This window comes from Penaeus chinensis, chromosome 15 (genome assembly GCF_019202785.1).
Source record: "Penaeus chinensis breed Huanghai No. 1 chromosome 15, ASM1920278v2, whole genome shotgun sequence".
Lineage (NCBI taxonomy): Eukaryota > Metazoa > Arthropoda > Malacostraca > Decapoda > Penaeidae > Penaeus > Penaeus chinensis.
In genome coordinates this window covers 21,472,874-21,491,086 of record NC_061833.1, presented here as the reverse complement: position 1 = coordinate 21,491,086, position 18,213 = coordinate 21,472,874, and the positions used below count along the sequence as shown (strand labels likewise).

The 18,213-nt window shown below is 35.5% G+C and overlaps 1 protein-coding gene across 1 annotated transcript in view; it reads left to right on the top strand.

Annotated features, from left to right (window-relative positions):
• Window positions 1-15,909, top strand: part of LOC125032889 — a gene marked incomplete at its 5' end in the record, with an annotated part of 18,508 nt that extends 2,599 nt beyond the window's left edge. Inside the window, 18 exon segments of the mRNA XM_047624277.1 lie at window positions 186-289; window positions 1,334-1,563; window positions 2,158-2,280; window positions 2,504-2,598; window positions 2,998-3,198; window positions 3,443-3,601; window positions 3,920-4,102; window positions 4,322-4,427; window positions 4,761-4,886; window positions 6,019-6,113; window positions 6,251-6,364; window positions 6,574-6,685; window positions 7,117-7,279; window positions 11,423-14,295; window positions 14,717-14,779; window positions 14,934-14,996; window positions 15,620-15,691; window positions 15,890-15,909. Coding sequence (XP_047480233.1) covers window positions 186-289; window positions 1,334-1,563; window positions 2,158-2,280; window positions 2,504-2,598; window positions 2,998-3,198; window positions 3,443-3,601; window positions 3,920-4,102; window positions 4,322-4,427; window positions 4,761-4,886; window positions 6,019-6,113; window positions 6,251-6,364; window positions 6,574-6,685; window positions 7,117-7,279; window positions 11,423-14,295; window positions 14,717-14,779; window positions 14,934-14,996; window positions 15,620-15,691; window positions 15,890-15,909 — 4,902 coding nt within the window.
• Window positions 15,910-18,213: the final 2,304 nt, after the last annotated feature.

The following is an 18,213-nucleotide window of genomic DNA, read 5'->3' as shown; positions in this document are numbered from 1 at the left end:
GAGATACGTAGCACTAATAACAGACTCCTTGGTGACTTAACACTTGTAGAGCCATCTATGTGTAAATACAATAAATAAACCTGCATTACAGTGGGCATGGCATGTATTCTTGCCATACGGGGCGATTGGGTCAAGCAAATCATAAAGCTCATTCGGTGAAATTAATCCTGCCATTATTTTTACAGATCCTGACATTGGCAGTGAGCAAAGGCCAGTCTCAGCAAGTGTCAGCTCGTTTGGCCGCCTGTAAGCTTATTGGGAAAATAGCCACCAAATTTGAGCCGTTCCTGTGAGTTGATTTTTTGATGAGTGAGAGACGAGTTCCTCACCGTCTCTGTCTGTCTGTCTGTCTGTCTGTCTGTCTGTCTGTCTGTCTGTCTGTCTGTCTGTCTCTTTATTTTTATTTTTCTCTCTTTCTCTTTCTCGCTTTCATTTTTTCTCTCTGTCCCTCTCCCTCCCTCCCTTCCACCCACCACTCCCCCACCCCCTTCCCTCCCCCTCTCCCTTCCCTCCCTTCCCTCCCATCCTCCCACCCTCCCTCCCTCCCTCCCTCCCTCCCTCCCTCCCTCCCTCCCTCCCTCCCTCCCTCCCTCCCTCCCTCCCTCCCTCCCTCCCTCCCTCCCTCCCCCTCCACCCACCACTCTTTCTTTTTCTCTCTTTCTCTTTCTCTCTCTCTCTCTCTCTCTCTCTCTCTCTCTCTCTCTCTTTCTCTCTTCTCTTTCTCTTTCTCTCTCCCTCTCTCCCTCTCTCCCTCTCTCCCTCTCTCCCTCTCTCCCTCTTTCCCTCTTTCCCTCTTTCCCTCTCTCCCTCTCTCCCTCTCTCCCTCTCTCCCTCTCTCCCTCTCTCCCTCTCTCCCTCTCTCTCTCTCTCTCTCTCTCTCTCTCTCTCTCTCTCTCTCTCTCTCTCTCTCTCTCTCTCTCTCTCTCTCTCTCCTCTCTCTCTCTCCCTCTCTCTCCTTCTCTCTCTCTCCCTCTCTCTGTCTCTTTCTGTCCATCTCTGTCTACCTCTCCCTTTTCCTCCCTCCCTCTCTCCTTCCCTCTGTCCATCTCTATCTGAATATCTTTTTCTGTATTATTATTATCATGTCATCATTAGTAATATTATTATCAGTACAGCTTTTTTAGTTCACAATGTTGTTGGGAATAAAAGCTGTATATTGGAGCCAAGTTAAAATTCTTCAGAAATCAATTATATGATATATTTCTTTTCACAAATAAAGGTGATCAGTATGCATTGGCACTGACATGCAACTGCTTATTGACATCATTTCACAGTGCAGTTAGACTGTTGATCCCCCCCGGCATTTATTAATTTTCCTCTTTATTCTCTTTAGCTTGAAAACGGAAGTGGTTGGTGTTGTGCAGAGCCTTTGCCAGGATGTCTGTGGGGAGGTGCGAGGGAGCATGTGCAGCCAGCTTGCTGCAGTAGCTCGAGGTCTTGGACTCGATGCTACGAAAACCCACATCCTCCCGGAACTTGTGGATCTCTGCTCGGACGAGGAGACGAATGTGCGTCTGGCAGGAATCAACACGGTAGTTCTGATGATTCCCTTGCTAGATGATGGTGGGTATTTTTGGTCTTGCTCGGTTCGTTGATTATTTGAATTTCTTTTTTATTTGTTTGAGAGTATTTAATGTTAATTCGTAGGAGGGAGGTACTGGCCTGAGATTTTTTTTACATTAAGGATTTAAATCTGGCCAGATATCAGAAATAATTGACACTATAATAAGGAAATACTTTTTCTATATTCAAAGAATTTTTTAAAGAAGAAAATACATATTACCTTAATCATATAGTTAGACTGTGGAGACATGAAAGAAATTTTAAAATTTTGTCTGTTAGTGTACATGACATATCAGTTATATAGTTTCTTATTTAAGAGGATTTTATATTGAATATATTTTAAAGTATTATAGGTTGAAAGTTTTATTTTTAAGTTCATGAGTGAACACTTGAAAGCTTTATTTTTAAGTTCATGAGTGGTCACTTGAAAGTTTTATTATTAAGCTCATAAATAAACAGAAAGTATACTATATAAATATATTTTTCATAGACTTAGATCTGAATACCAGTTACTTTAAGTATAGTTTATGCATAAAATAAGATAACCTCACACAAAATAAAGCCTATGTGTTAATGAAATCTTTTTTCACCCAGAAACACGAGTGGGCACTTTGGTCCCACTCGTGAGGAAAGTCTGTGAACGAGCTCTGAGAGTTGAAGATGCGTCGTTGCCTGTAACGGCTCACCTTCTAGGTCGTATCTGCCATGGACTACATGGTGAGCTAAGCTGTATGTTCTTCATAGATATTTGTCAGTTCGTTTCCTGAAGTTATTGAATTTTTGGTTGCTTTTCAGTATTAAAAGTCCTTGTTTTGTGTTTGGCAATTTTTATATCATTCATTTATCTGAAAAGTGTTTTGTGTGTGTGATTTTAAGACATAAAAGGAAAAGGTATTTGTTTATGTTTAATTTGCAAAGAGAAAATGTTTCTTTCTTTCAGATGATCTTACAGAAGATCAGAAGAGTTGGTTCCTCAACTTTTATTGCACTTTGGCAAAATTAGGACTCCCAGATTCCAAGAAAAATGAACCTCCGGTAAGACTCACATATAGCAGAAAAAAAAAATTTTATTTGTGACTCATTCACTCACTCACTCACTCACTCACTCACTCACTCACTCACTCACTCACTCACTCACTCACTCACTCACTCACTCACTCACTCACTTACTTACTTACTCACTCACTCACTCACTCACTCACTCACTCACTCACTCACTCACTCACTCACTCACTCACTCACTCACTCACTCACTCACATACTAAAGCACTGATACAAAAAAGAATAAAAAAAGTACATCCTTCAGTTTTAATTGATATGGCAACATCTAATGCTTAACAGTTATGCTATGCAGATATAAGAACATCTTGGAATAGTTGAAGTATTATTGATCAGCTTTGCCGTACACTAATATGCAAGCCCTAATATCGTCAGATGCCAGACTTAGTGGCTGAAGTGAGGAGCGGCGAGTACGAGGCAGAATGTCGACAGCAGTGCGCCTACAACCTGCCTTGCATGGTGGCTTTTGCTGGGGGTTCCACCACCTATCGGACGAGCCTACATGCCACGTTTTCTTCACTTGCTACCGATCCCAGTCAACAAGTGAGAACAACAGTTGCGGCAGCATTTCATCAGGTAACGTTATAATTTACAGTGTAGTACTGGTAAATTTTAATTATTTTGGGTGTTTTGATATCGTATTTTTAGTTTATTTCTTTTGATTGTTGAGATATAGATGTCTTTTTCTTAAGAAGAGAATGTGATCTACATTGTATATAATCTCTGTTTTATAATTCTTTGAATATATTATAGATCTGAACAAATGATCATTTAAAAATTTCTCTGAACTGAATGTGACTTGTATTCTTTATCATTACAGCTATGTACACTTGTGGGAGCTGAAGTTGGTTTGCTCAAAGAAGGGTTACTGCAATTATTGCGGTCAGAGAACTTGGACATTTTGTCTGCCATCACTCCCAATCTGCCACACATTATTGCTACCATGCACAAACACAATGCAATCACTCCACAATCTTCGGTGAGTAGAGTGAAGGTCATGTCTTGTTATATTCTACATTGTGGTGTTGATATTTTTTTTTTTATAATTATTAATGATTGTGATGAATATATGTTTAAGTTTCCTATAATAATCTCTTGAATTATTGCTGATTAAATTTTGGAATACATAAAAAATGTAACATTTCTGTCTGTTTCATTTTCACAGAAAGAATTGCATCTTGTTCATAAAAATAGCTACATTTTTCCCTTACATTATTTCAGTATTAAAACAATTATACAGCAAGACGTTCATTTCCTCTTGTTGATTATGGTAATATTCCTTCTTCCCATTACCCAGAGAGGAGAACTTTTGGAGCTTATCGGTGCGATCAAACAAGGAGAAGAGACTGTGAGTGTGACCAGTATCTGGCGTGTTCATGCTGAGGCTCTCACTCAAATTGCAGCTCTGGCTCCCTGTTTGCCTGCAGATCTCATCTTCACTCAACTTGTCCCACTAATGTTTGTCAGAATGCAAACTGCTGTAAGTTTATACATTCTAGTGTCTTTTTTTTCATGAACTTTGACAGCTGTCCACTTTAAGGAATTTCATGATTTGTAGCTCTTACTTTTTTCCATTCTTTGTTCACATTCAATAGGCTGAATTATTGTATGTGATAATAAGATGCATGATAACTGGGAAGAAAATTTGTATTTGTGTATTTTACTGCTAGAATATTAGATTTTCACTTTACTTCCCCAGCGTCCAATACCTTGTCGGCTTGCTGCAGCTAGAACTTTGCTGGTGTTTCTCAGACATATGAACACACAAGAACAAAGAGAACATATCAGTAACTCCCTGGTTTCAGGTAAGATATAGGAGGCTTTCTAATTGTTTGTTACAATGACGTCTATCTTTTTTTCTAATTATAAATACATAAATAAAGATTTATGTTGTAATACAGAAATACAAGCACTAGAGAAATTGGATTTCTAAGGAATCCATTTCAATCTCCAGTAAATATAAGGGTGCATATATATGTTCCCAGTTCATAATAAAACAATTAAATTTGTTATGTTCATGGATACAACAGGTATTCAATTGTATTTCATCATTCATGTTTGATAATACATTCCATTTTTCCTATTGTTGAAAATACAAAATCCTTATCTGTTTTTAACAAAACCTACTTTCCATACAGACTTCTGTGAAGGAAATAGCTGCCATAAGAGAATGCTGTTTCTCAATGTCTCCAACATGGTACTTGAGATGTTCTCAAAGTCATTTTTCAAGACATACTTCTTCAGGCCTCTCTTATCATTACATAGTAAGTGAACTCTCCTTGAACCAAACAAGAAGGTCAAGGGATACTTGAGTGGCTGAAAAAATTGTTTCTTGCTTATGGGAACCAAATACAGTCAGACTGGTTTGGTAAAAATAGTATAGGTTAACAATGTATGTTTTAAAAGCAAATAGTATTACTACATCTCTATTTTCAAAGGTGTCTACCTTTTCACATATTTATATGTATATATATGTATATATATATATATATATATGTATGTATGTATACATATATATGTCTGCATATATATATATATATATGCAGACATATATATATATATATAATCATATATATATATATATATATATATATATATACACACACACACACACACACAACACACACACACACACACACACACACACACACACACACACACACACACACACACACACACACACACACACACACACACACACACACACACACACATACACACACACACACACACACACACACACATATACATACATACATACATACATACATACATACATACATACATACATACATACATACATACATACATACATACATACATACATACATACATACATACATATATATATGTATATACACATTCTTATGTATATATATTTATATACATATACGTATATAAATGTATGTAAATATATATATATATATATATATATATATATATATATACATATCTATATACATATACATATATATATTATATATTATTTATTATTTATATGTATATATTTATATATATATGTATATATATGTATATGTGTATATATGTGTATCTATGTATATATATATATGTATATATATACATATATATACATATATATACATATATATATATATATATATATATATATACATATATATATATATATATATATATATATACATATATATACATATATATACATATATATACATATATATACATACATATACATATATATATATATATATATATATATATATATATATATATATATATATATGTATATATATATATATACACACACATACACATATAAATATACACATACACATATATACACACACACACACACACACACACACACATACCTAGTTATGCAGTATTATGACTTTAATTAACTTCTTTTTCCTTCAGGTGACAGAGTGGCCAACATCAGGTTGAAGTTGGTAGTGATGTTGCCACAGATGAAAGCAACAATTACATTACCTGATGACAAAACCAGATTGCAAGTTAGTCTATTGTTTGATTACATTATTCACATTTATTAAGCGATAAATGATTGGTGTTTCTTATGATATTTTCTAGTTCTTTAATCTGTTTAGTTTTGTTAATTAAACATTTGGTTACAAAAGAGATGCATTTACAGGAACTAGAAACTGTTGTAGGCAGTCTGCTGATGAGCGAAGGGGACAGAGATGTGTCGGCAGCTATATCTACCACGATTGCACAACTTGATAAAATCGAAGTGTGTGAAAGTCAGGTACGATGGACTTCGGTTTATTATACATTGTTTCAACTTAACAAATGGATATTTATATACAAGCTGTTATATCTCTATTAATCTGTTGTATGCTTAATGTACGAATGAAGTCAGTATTATGCAAAACTGCCATTTGCATTTGATCATTAGGGAGACAGTCCAAAATGTATAAAGCCAGATATAAACGCTTTCAATTACTTCAATTACAGCGAGGATCCCCTGAAGGAGATTCAGGAGCCCAAGAGACTGAGGATGAAAGGCGAGAACGTCAAGAGAGGAGAGCTGTAGGAGATACCAGCACCCTTGACAAAAAGTCTCCAGGTGATAACCTTCTTCCTCAGTAGTGGTTGTCGTAGTCTTTATATTTTATTTTTCAGATTGATGACTAGATCAGTTTAAATAAAGTGTTCTCAGAGACACAGTTTGTATATGTGTGGCCACTGTTCATGGGTGTTTCAGTGAGGGTGAAGTACTCATTTTCAGTGTTGCCTCCTCCACCTGTAGTATCTGCAAGGCAAAACCTCAGAAAATTGTGGATCACTGAATTTATCCTTGGGATGCCTTTGCCATTATTTATGATGATTTTGTATTGTATTCCATTGTAAGGTTTTCAGTTGTTTCATCAAAGTTATAGAGTAATTGAAGGTTTGTGATCTAATATACTTGCTACCATCCAATTTCAGATCCTGAACGAGTGATACTTTATTATTTATGTTTGTCTCGCTGATTAAATTGTGTATCTGTGAATGCAGATGGGAAGCATAGTGACGGAGGAAGTCTAGGGGAGAGGCGCTCAGTGTCCAGGTCATCTAATCGGCGCAGTTCGGGTCTCGGTCACCTCCCCTCCTATCTGGAGAGAAGGCGAAGTAATTCTCATGCTCCAAAGCAGCCGCCGGATGAGCGCACAATCCTTCGGTAAGTATGTGAGCGTTTTATTGCATTTAGGAGATGCTGTTCTATACATTTGTTTTTGAAAAAAATCTTTTTGATGTTTTGTTTTGTGTTTATTGTTGCTATTACTGTTTATGCATCTCAACTTTTACTTGAGCTTTCATTTACATTTCCAGTTTTTGACGATTAGTGATTTTTATAAAAAGCTAGAAGTGAATACTTACGGTTCTTGTTTCATTGTTAGAAATTGTTCTTGTGTGTCATGATGTTAGTTTAATATTTATTTATGATTATTATTTATTTTGGCAGAAAAAATAATAATGCCCTATTCTGCAAGTCTGATATATACATATAAGCATGCAGGATTTTTGCACTGCATTTATTTTGCCACATATATATATATATATATATATATATAAATATATATATATATATATATATATATATATATATATATATATAGACTTTATTTTTCAAGACATTGCTTTATTTTCTTTTATTTCAGTTTTATTTTCACTGTTGCAAATGGATATTGTTTGATGAATTTTGCTTTAATTTATTGCTTGTCTTGCCTCTTTAATCTTTCTCTTTTTCATCTCCTTTCTTTATTAAGTTTATTATTGTTTTCATTTTTTTTTTTTTAATAGGCATGTAATCCTTTCATCCCATGTCACCATATCACCATTTTCATTAGGATTCCAATAGAGAAACACACACAAAACACACACACATTTAATTGCAGAGTCTGCAAGTAACTGAATTGCTGTGAACTAAATGTGATATCTGACACCTATATTTAGTAAAGAAAATGTAAAATTTTGATGTAACAAAATAGTATTAAACACACTATATGTCTCTTGTTACCAGTGACTAATTTGGTGGTATTCCATTGAAATGCAGCCTCCATGACATGTTCAAAGAGTACCAGGTATTAAAGGAGATATACACACATATACATATACATATACACATACGTATACATATATGTATACATTTATATATATTTATATATATTTATACATATCTATATACATATTTATACACATATTTATATATACATGTATATATATATGTATATATGTATATATATGTATATATATGTATATATATGTATATATATGTATATATATGTATATATATATGTATATATATATATATGTATATATATGTATATATATATTACATATATATATATATATATATATATATATATATATATATATATATATATATATATATATATATATATGTACACACACACACACACACACACACACACACACACACACACACACACACACACACACACACACACACACACACACACACACACACACACACACACACACACACACACTTCTTTTTTTTTTTTTACTTTTTTTTTCTAGTGATATTATTTTGTTGAGAGTTACATTCCAGCTTTGTTATTTTATAGATATTTTAAAATTCAATTGTTTGTTTTATAAGTATTTATTTTCTCTGTCTTAATGAGAATAAATCTGATTTTGTTTGAGAATTATTGTTTTGTTGAAGTATATTTTACATTCAAATTATGTTTTCTATTAATTTTTATTATTATTCCTTTTAAGATTTTATATATTATGTTTGCATGTATTTTGACTATATTTTCCCTGTATGTCTGCATTATATTGACAGTTTTAAATCATACAGTGTTTTAAATGAGGTGATTTTTACATGTATTGAAAAAATATTATTCATTAAGTTCACCCATGTTCAGTAGCTATGTTCTATATTAGGACTTTAGGTGTTTATATAATATATTTTGTAGCTATGGAATTGTGCTGACTGGCAACGCATGTCAGCAAATAATGTTTAAAATAAAGGAAATTAAAACAAGATACAAAACGCATTTACTCCCATTAGTTAAAACAAAACAAAAAAAAAAAATCATTGATTTATATTTTGAAATGATGAATATTGTCTATAGCTTAGGATATTCTGCTTTGAATATTATGTATTATAGGACCACTTTTACAGACTAGGAACTAATGGGTTTCAAATGATATCGATGTTAGTATGATCAGTGATCAGTGATTTTATGCTGTTTTGTATCATCATTCTTGTAAGAAATGATATTTATGTGACTTTAAATCACCTCTAGACTTGTGTAAAGATTTCTTTCATAAAGTAGGTGGATTAATGTAATAGGAAATATTAGCAATTTTGTCTTTTTTCTGTATTGTTACTCTATGAAGCATGGTTTGTCGAATTTTTGCATGTGTTATAGATTAACTGTGCTGTTCTGTATGGTCCTGTTATGAGCATGTGTTGAGTATTTGCTTATTAGCATTCATTGTAAAGTATATTCAAAGATTGACTCTTATGCCTGTTCAACCACTTGTCCAGGATAAGAAGACGTCCATTTTAATTTTTTATTCAATGTAGCATGTGTACCTCTTGGCTTTGATGCTCGTGCAACCTTCAGTGCATATATTTTGTATTTATTTATTGTAAGTATTGCAATTGCTGTAAGGTTAAGATACACTAGTGTTCTAGATTAAATTTTCACTGCAGATCATCATAAAAAGAGTATTTGATTGTTGTGCATTGGACATATAAAAGTAAGTCTTCCATTATGTTTCATATATGCATTGCTGAAAGTCATTTATCAATTTACAATAGCATCTTTAATTTTCTGTCTGTGAAATACTCTCTTTTAAATACCTTTTAAGAAATATTAAAAGTTACTTGATAATCAGAGTAATTTTGAATGAATAATTTAAATTTAGCTCCATAATTCTGTAATACTTTTGCTAGATATTTAACAAAATCTTCATACTGTAATGGAGACATTTTAGTGTAGAAATTGTCAGGATCACTGCTGTTTGGGCCAATTGATCTGAAGTCTGAGTAACGTTTATTTGTGTGAAATTGACAGTATATATGTAATTGATAAGTAGTATGAATCTGAGAGAAAATATAATCAGAGATTCACAATAAGATACCTAGAAAATGAAAATTATATTAAAGAACAAGAGACAGTTTGTCTTTTCTTTTTTATGAATTTATGATGATGAGAAGCAGCTTATTGTGTTCAATTATGTAATCATTATGCTTTTTGAATATTATTATAATATGATCTACATGATCAGTTTTGGGAAGCTTTGCTGTATATAGCCTTTAATGAATTATAATTTACCTGCAGATTAAAACAAAAAATATTGATTAAACATGCAACATTGGTAGCTAAGAGATAATAGAATTTTATAAAACCTGTGCTTGTGCTTATGTAAAAATAGTAGAATCATGGTTAGACCAGGTTTTAGGAAACAGCAAAAGAGAAATATATTTGAAGAATTAGTTGAAGGGAGTGAAGAAGAAATATATATGTGTGTATCAGTCAAAATTGTGAAAAATACTGCCTGTTTTTAATGACTAATAAAACTGCCAAGTGGAAAAGAAAAACATCAATGGAAGGGGATGAACTGTATTGGGTTCCCTCATCTGGAAATGAAGTTTATGCATTGGGAATAACTACTTATGGCTTTGTTTGAGTTTATTTGATTTGTCACAAATGGCCATGAGTGTGCTCAAAACAGCTTAAGCTTTTGGTCTTTTTTGATTCAGCATATAGGCTGCCAGCTGGTTTTTAATAGCATTTGAAACATTTTGTCCTGCTTCATTTCCTTTATTTATATGAAGGCTTTGTCCTTTGATTAAAAAAGTTAAAATCCTATCCATATATTTTTTGTCTTTGATATTCTTGAAAAAATCAATGTATTGATTCCAACTGTCATTATATAATTCAGCAGTAAAAATGAATCTTACATTAAACATATAATAGAGATGTTTTAACTGTCGGCAAATTTCATTTTGTTTTATTTTTTACTTCTATATTTGACAATAATTCTAGAAGCTATTTTATCAATTTCTGCTGACTGATGTTTTAAGTAAGTTGAAACTTTAATTTAAATTCTTATATACTATGGAATTACCAATGTGCTGTGACTAAAGAAAACCAGATTATATCCACATGATCTGCAGAAGATGACTATACATATATATATACTTTTTCTCCAACATCTCCTAGACTGAATGAATGTATGAGAGTATAGAAGGTATGCAAAGACATGAAAATAAAAGGCCCAAGCACCAGTGACCTGGTTTGTGTTCCAGAAGACTAATTCATGCGTGTGTGCCTTACAGGGCTGGTGGTTACCAGGCTTCCACTACTAACACATCTCCTAATTCTACCACTAACACCACTGAATGGTCACTTGATGATGATGATGAAGATGACCTGGACATAAGTGATATATGTGATGAAGTCTTACTCAGTCCAGAAGAACCTAGCATTGACTGGGAGGAACAGCTCTCCCCTGAGTCCCCTAGAATCACCAGGGACCCTCCAGGCACATCCACCTCAAGGGTCACCCGGTCACCTCAGGCCCGGGACATTCATTTAGATTCAAGAGACAGGCATTCAGATGCAAGGGAGAGCCTTTCTGGTTCAAGAGACAATCTCTCAGGCTCCAGAGACAGGTTGTCAGGCTCCAGAGATAGTCTGTCTGGTTCAAGAGACAGGTTGACTAGTACACATGATGGTCTTTCGGGTTCCAGAGATAGACTAACAGGATCACGAGAGAGACTCTCAGACTCCCGAGAGAGGCATTCTGAAAGTCGTAGCAAGCGCATGTCATCTCGCCATACTACATCATTTCAAGGTGATAATATTGAGAATGGAGAAAGAGGATCTGAGCGACTCTCTGCCAGAGAGGTTTTCTGGCTTCGCACTTCAAGACCACGCTGGAGGAGAAAAGTTGCTTCTGCTGACACAAGCCCTGAGGAACCCAGAAGAAATCGCTTTGGTCGAGGTTGGTCTATTGATGGCCGTGGCAGTCATTCAGACACAGAAGACCCAGACATCCTTTATGATAGACGGCATCTTTTGAGTAAAGATGCGAAGATTCAATCACCTACTTCTCATAGTACAGCCAGTCCACCCAGTCCACACGGTATGTACACTTGGCCACCACAGCACAACCGTCATCGTCACCACAGTTCTTCAGAAAATGACGAATATGATAATGAAGAGGATTCCAGTCATCAGCAGTCTTCCCAACGAGCTGGAGATCATTATGACACCATGACCTTGCGGCGTCCTTCAACATCAAGTCGCTACGATGCCTCACCAGTTCATGATGCTCGTCACTTTGACATCTCTCCAAGAAGAAGCAAACCAACTGATTCATATGACTCTCATTCACACGCTAAAGATAAAACTTCCAAACACCAAGAAAAACTCACTCATTATACAGACTCAGCATCACATTATTATAGTTCATCTGCAGATAACACCAATCATCAACAAAAGTATTCATCTTCATCACATTCGGGTGAAGGGCAGTCTAGACATGTAGAATCAGGTGGTCGTAAGCGGGAGAGGTCTCCCCCTCAGTTACGTGACAGCAGGCCTAGGCACCTGATGCATCCTCATGAAGCAGATGACCCATACATCTATCATGGTTTGGCTCCAACACTCGCCCCACACCTTTCTGCTGTATATTCACCTCGCTCTTTACCTACACATTTCTCTTATGATCACCCTGAGGACTATCTGTCTTCTCTTGCTTTCACGGAACCTTATAGTCCAGACCCTTATGCAGAAATGCTTGCTACTGCAGAAATGTATCCTAGGGAACCTTATCCTCATTATAGCTATGAGGGTGATGCTCCTAGAGCACCTCTTGAACATGAGGCAAGAATGATGGAGCAACATCCTCACCCTTTCTTTCTTTTGGATACTGCAGAATTAGCACCTTGGTCATCCCCCCCAGCCTACCCTATTGGTCCCCTTGGTGCTTCCTGGCTTCAACATGGACTCCACCCTTTAGCACGTATCCCTCCCTGTTTGATTCCCACTCCCTATTCTCGCCCACGACCACATGCACCATTAGCGTCTCCTCCTTGGCGCCTAACTCACCATGCTTCTCTCCCCAGCATGTCTACTCTCGACCCAACTACGGATGAATTCTTGGTAGATGCTGGCATCCGTATAGATGAATCTGTCATCAAAAGTCGCCTTCCTACTCCCCAACATGGTGCCTCAAGAATATCACGATGGAGAACTCCAGACCGTTCTTACGGCAGCCATTCAGCTGGAAATAAAGACAGCAACAGCATGGAAAATAAAAGCCGTGGGAGTAGTAGTCTGAGTGGTTCTCGACTCAGACAGCCATCAATTGTAACAACAAGTCGAATACCTGCCCCACCAGGCTCAGTGGGTCATCAGAATTCTTTAAGCCGCAGTCATAGTGAACAGGAATCCAATCAGAGAGATGGACGAACACCCTCTGGCTCAAGAAGAGGAAGTCAAGGAACAGGTAGTTCATCTGGAAGTGGTGTTGTCACACGACTTCGACCTCCCTCTCGACCCAATCGACCTGTATCTACTGTTGCAACCTCCTCTTCACGTGGGCCTCTTTCACCACGTACTAAATCACTAAGTCACGAGAATTTGCGCACTTCTCCTTCTAGGTTAGCTCTTCCAACTTCACCACCAGTATCTCCAAATACTTCTCGTGCAACATCACCACATACCTCACCACAAGAATCTGAGGGACGTCCTAGAACCCTTGCCGTTTCTGGATCCAGACTGAGGCAACCACAGGTACGTGCTCCCAGAGGCAGGGGCTCCAGGCCTACTAGTTGCAGCTCCTCCCCTGGAGGCTCTAGGTGTTCTTCCCCAGGGCTTGATGGCCCGGTCAGTGGCTTTGGAAGAGGTAGTCGCAGCAATAGCCGGACTGGAAGTGCTTCTTCATCTCCAGTGTCATCTCGGTGTTCCTCACCAGCTAGTGAAGACTTACGTTCTCTGACTCGTGGCTCTCAGCACAGATCTTCAGCGTCCAGCTCTCGCCCTGGTTCAGGAATGTCTCATGCAGGTAGACGCAGTACAAGCTCAACACCTGACCAACAGCAGGTCACAACCCCTCCCTCTCCCTTACCTTCGCCTCGTACCCACCGCCAAGGTTCCTCCATTCCGAAGCCTTCATCAGGACTTAGAGGAAGACCTGCAGGAAGTAAGTTGCCCCTCCCAACATCAGCTAAAAACTAGTACCTACTGTGGCTTGATACCAGAGGCTAAGTATTATCCAATGTGTATATAGTTATGCAAATGTACTTAAGCAAAAGATTTGCTCCTTATATAGCCCAGCCGATATCTGCTATGATTGGATATTTTAGTAATATCAATTGTTAATTAGCACATTATGATAGTGCATTAGCTTATATTTGGGGTCTCAGGTAGATCTCACAAAATAATGTATCATTTTCTCCTAACACTAGGAGATATACATGTACCTTTAGTTGTTACTTTGTTTAATTCTATTTATTCATCTGTCTGCACAAAGTAAACTTTCATGATGTTCGAAAATAGTGTACAATTTTCAAACCCCTGCCTCTGTATATAAAGGTATCTTCTATGAAAACTGTGTTATCTAGTCAAACCTCAGCCTCAGCCTCTTGTAGTTTTTAACCAACCTGCTGGTCTCACAAGGGCCAGTGGTATTCTGCGAACTGTCAATAGAATGCAAATAGAATATATTGATTAATTAGTTTCCATGCACCTTGAATCTCATTTGCCAGCTGTGGATACGGAAATATGATTAGAATAAAATGTAGGACTGATATTAAGTTCAATAAATTAAATGTATTGTAGGCCAGTATAATGATTTGTTAGGCAAGGAAGATACGTTTACAGTGGGAAACAATGCTCACCAAAGTAAGAAGTGCAATAAATGTGTAATACTTTTTATCTAGCTGCATTCTGCCTTTGAGAAAATACACATTACATATAGTAGTTATAGTTAAAAAGCATGTAGATTATGTAAATCATAAGCAAGAATCAGGGAATAGCTGTCATAGATATCCAAAGAGATTTTATTTCACTGTGAACAAGCCTCAAGACAGTAACTGATGATATGGAATAAAAGTAAACAATAATAATAACAATGATAATAATGATAATAACAAATAAGCTAAATATGCTAATATGCATCAATAGATAGAAATATAACATGAATCCCTCCGTGGAGATTGTGGCTTCGTATCCACATTCACTGCAGGATTGTGTATGAAAATTTAATTTCTCGTATTGATATAATAATTTCAGAAAAATAAAAAGACGTGATACAGTTGCAAGGGATGTGAGGGGCAAAAAATAAGCACCTGTAAATAGTGAATCTTGTAGATGGATTAAAGGCAAATGCCAGTTGATCTTGTGGATAAGCAGGTGTATGAAGTCTTCGTGTAATAGTATACAGTATGACACTATAAAAATATATCTAAAATCCATGTGGAAATATACTGCTCTACTTTTATATTTCGCTTTATCTCAATACTCAGTTTTTATGGGAAAGAGATTGAAAGGCAAGGATTACCATTATTATTACTCTTTCGAAGCTGTAATCAAGAGGGGTACTTTCTGACAGTCTAGACTAATCGTTAAGTCATCAGTGACAGAACATAAAAGTAAATGTTACTCCTTAAAATAAAAGTTAAGTACCTTGATAACATGCTACTTCTTCAGTATTATTAGGCCTTGTATTATTGTTTTAACTACATGATAATACATCAAATTACATGAAAAAAGTGTATCTTATATTGTTGTTGTAGATGAGGCAAAGGATGAATAATTTTTGCTATTGAATTATGATTACTATGATTATGATGGTGCTAATAGCCTTGCCGAATGAGTTCATATCTGTTATGAAAAACATTTAAATCCAGAAGTGTGACATAGTATAAGCAATGGCGATTCACAAGACTGAGGTTATTTTTTTGTGTATATGTTGTTAGATGCTGTGGATTATTTATTAAACAAAATAAGTATTAAGTTTAGATATTAAAACATTTAACTGACCAAAAATATTTATTCCAAACAAGTCTTCTATGATGTGTTGTTCCTGCATTTATTCTGAGATACAGCACAAATTTATAATTATCAGTAGGAAGATCTTTTCTTTATTGAACGAAGACTTATAAATCATGGCACTGGAAACAATATATGTTATTTAGTTCATTGAAGTTTTAAAAATCCTTTGCACCCAGCAGGATACTTGTGCATTATTTATGACCTTTACTAAATCACTGCTGAGGTCATTTTGTGCTGTGACCCTATTATGAACCCTGAGCTTTAGACACTTTGACCCAGGCGAAAGAAAGAGACAAATCTTTTTTTTAGATATGCTATAACTAGGTATGCATTTCTCAAGACCTAAATATTTTCAATAACCAGCGAGTTATTAATATACAATAGATGTTTTGTTCCCTTTAATAATCTTCCTCATTTAGCTTTCTTTGTTCACAGACAAACAAAAACACCTTGTATTTCGTATTGGTCATCAAAACACATGTGTAATACACAGATTATCAAAATTAATATTTGATTTAGAACTTTTCTGTTGTGACTAATAATAGGATGATATATATATATATATAATATATGCCCATTTATTCTTGCTGAATATTTGCTTTTCCAGAAACACATTGTGAATTCTTGTGACAAAAATGTATGGAGTATCAATAAGGCATTACATTGAATTTGAAAATATGCTGATTAGTTGTTCATTTTTTTTGTATATTAGTATACTATCAGTTAAATTGCAATTTATCAACAATGGAATTTGTTTTGTAGAACATACATCTACACCAACTAACTCAACCCAACCCAACCCAACCCAACCCAACCCAACCCAACCCAACCCAACCCAACCCTCCTCTCTCTCTCTCTCTCTCTCTCTCTCTCTCTCTCTCTCTCTCTCTCTCTCTCTCTCTCTCTCTCTCTCTCTCTCTCTCTCTCTCTCTCTCTCTCTCTCTCTCTCTCTCTCTCTCTCTCTCTCTCTCTCTCTCACTCACACTCACACTCACACTCACACTCACACTCACACTCACACTCACTCTCACTCTCACTCTCACTCTCACTCTCACTCTCACTCTCACTCTCACTCTCACTCTCACTCTCACTCTCACTCTCTCTCACTCTCACTCTCACTCTCACTCTCACTCTCACTCTTACTCTTTCTCTCACTCTTTCTCTCACTCTCTTTCACACACACACACACACACACACACACACACACACACACACACACACACACACACACACACACACACACACACACACACACACACACACAGACACACACACACACACCAAACATTAGTATAACCATTGTAACAAATGTAATAAACTGAATTATTGATTTATATATATATACCCTCCCTCCCTCCTCCCTCTCTCATGATAAAATATAAAATAGATACAGGTTTGCAATGATGTACTTCCTCTATAATTATATTTATAGTTTTTTTTCTTCTTTGTATGAAATCGAAGGCACAAACATTTTTATAAATATCACTCAGTTTAAAGGAGTGAAATAACCGTTGAATCTCATGAAAAAGGACAGAACAGTATTAAAATTTGGTTTTTATTTCACTTTCAGTATTACCAGAACATTTTGGGTCGATAGTGCTCGAATCGAAAAGCGATATAAAGGTACTTCCAATGAGATTTTATTTATCGTAATGTTATTAAAATAAAAGCAGAAAGTATATGTAAATGCTTGTTTATTCTCCAGTATTTTTAGGTAATGGGTGCTAATGATGATGAATCTGGTATTATTAGGATTGTATATTAATAAAGCAATTAATTCTTTATATAACTTTGTAAAAGGGGATATACTGTACAGATGAATAAATTTCAAGAAGCAGCACCTATTTATGGGTTCTAGTAGCATATAGTGGCAACTTAGATAAAGAGGTGTTACATGCTTATGGTAAAAAGTAGTACAGTAATATCTTTTGAATTAACATACCATTTCAGAGGGAAAGAGTATAACTTTGTGCAATCTTATATTACAATTGATGTATTTCTGTCAGTATTTAAAAGGCTGATCTGCATATTCTTACAAATCACTTGGCTTAAAGTTTTGATAAAG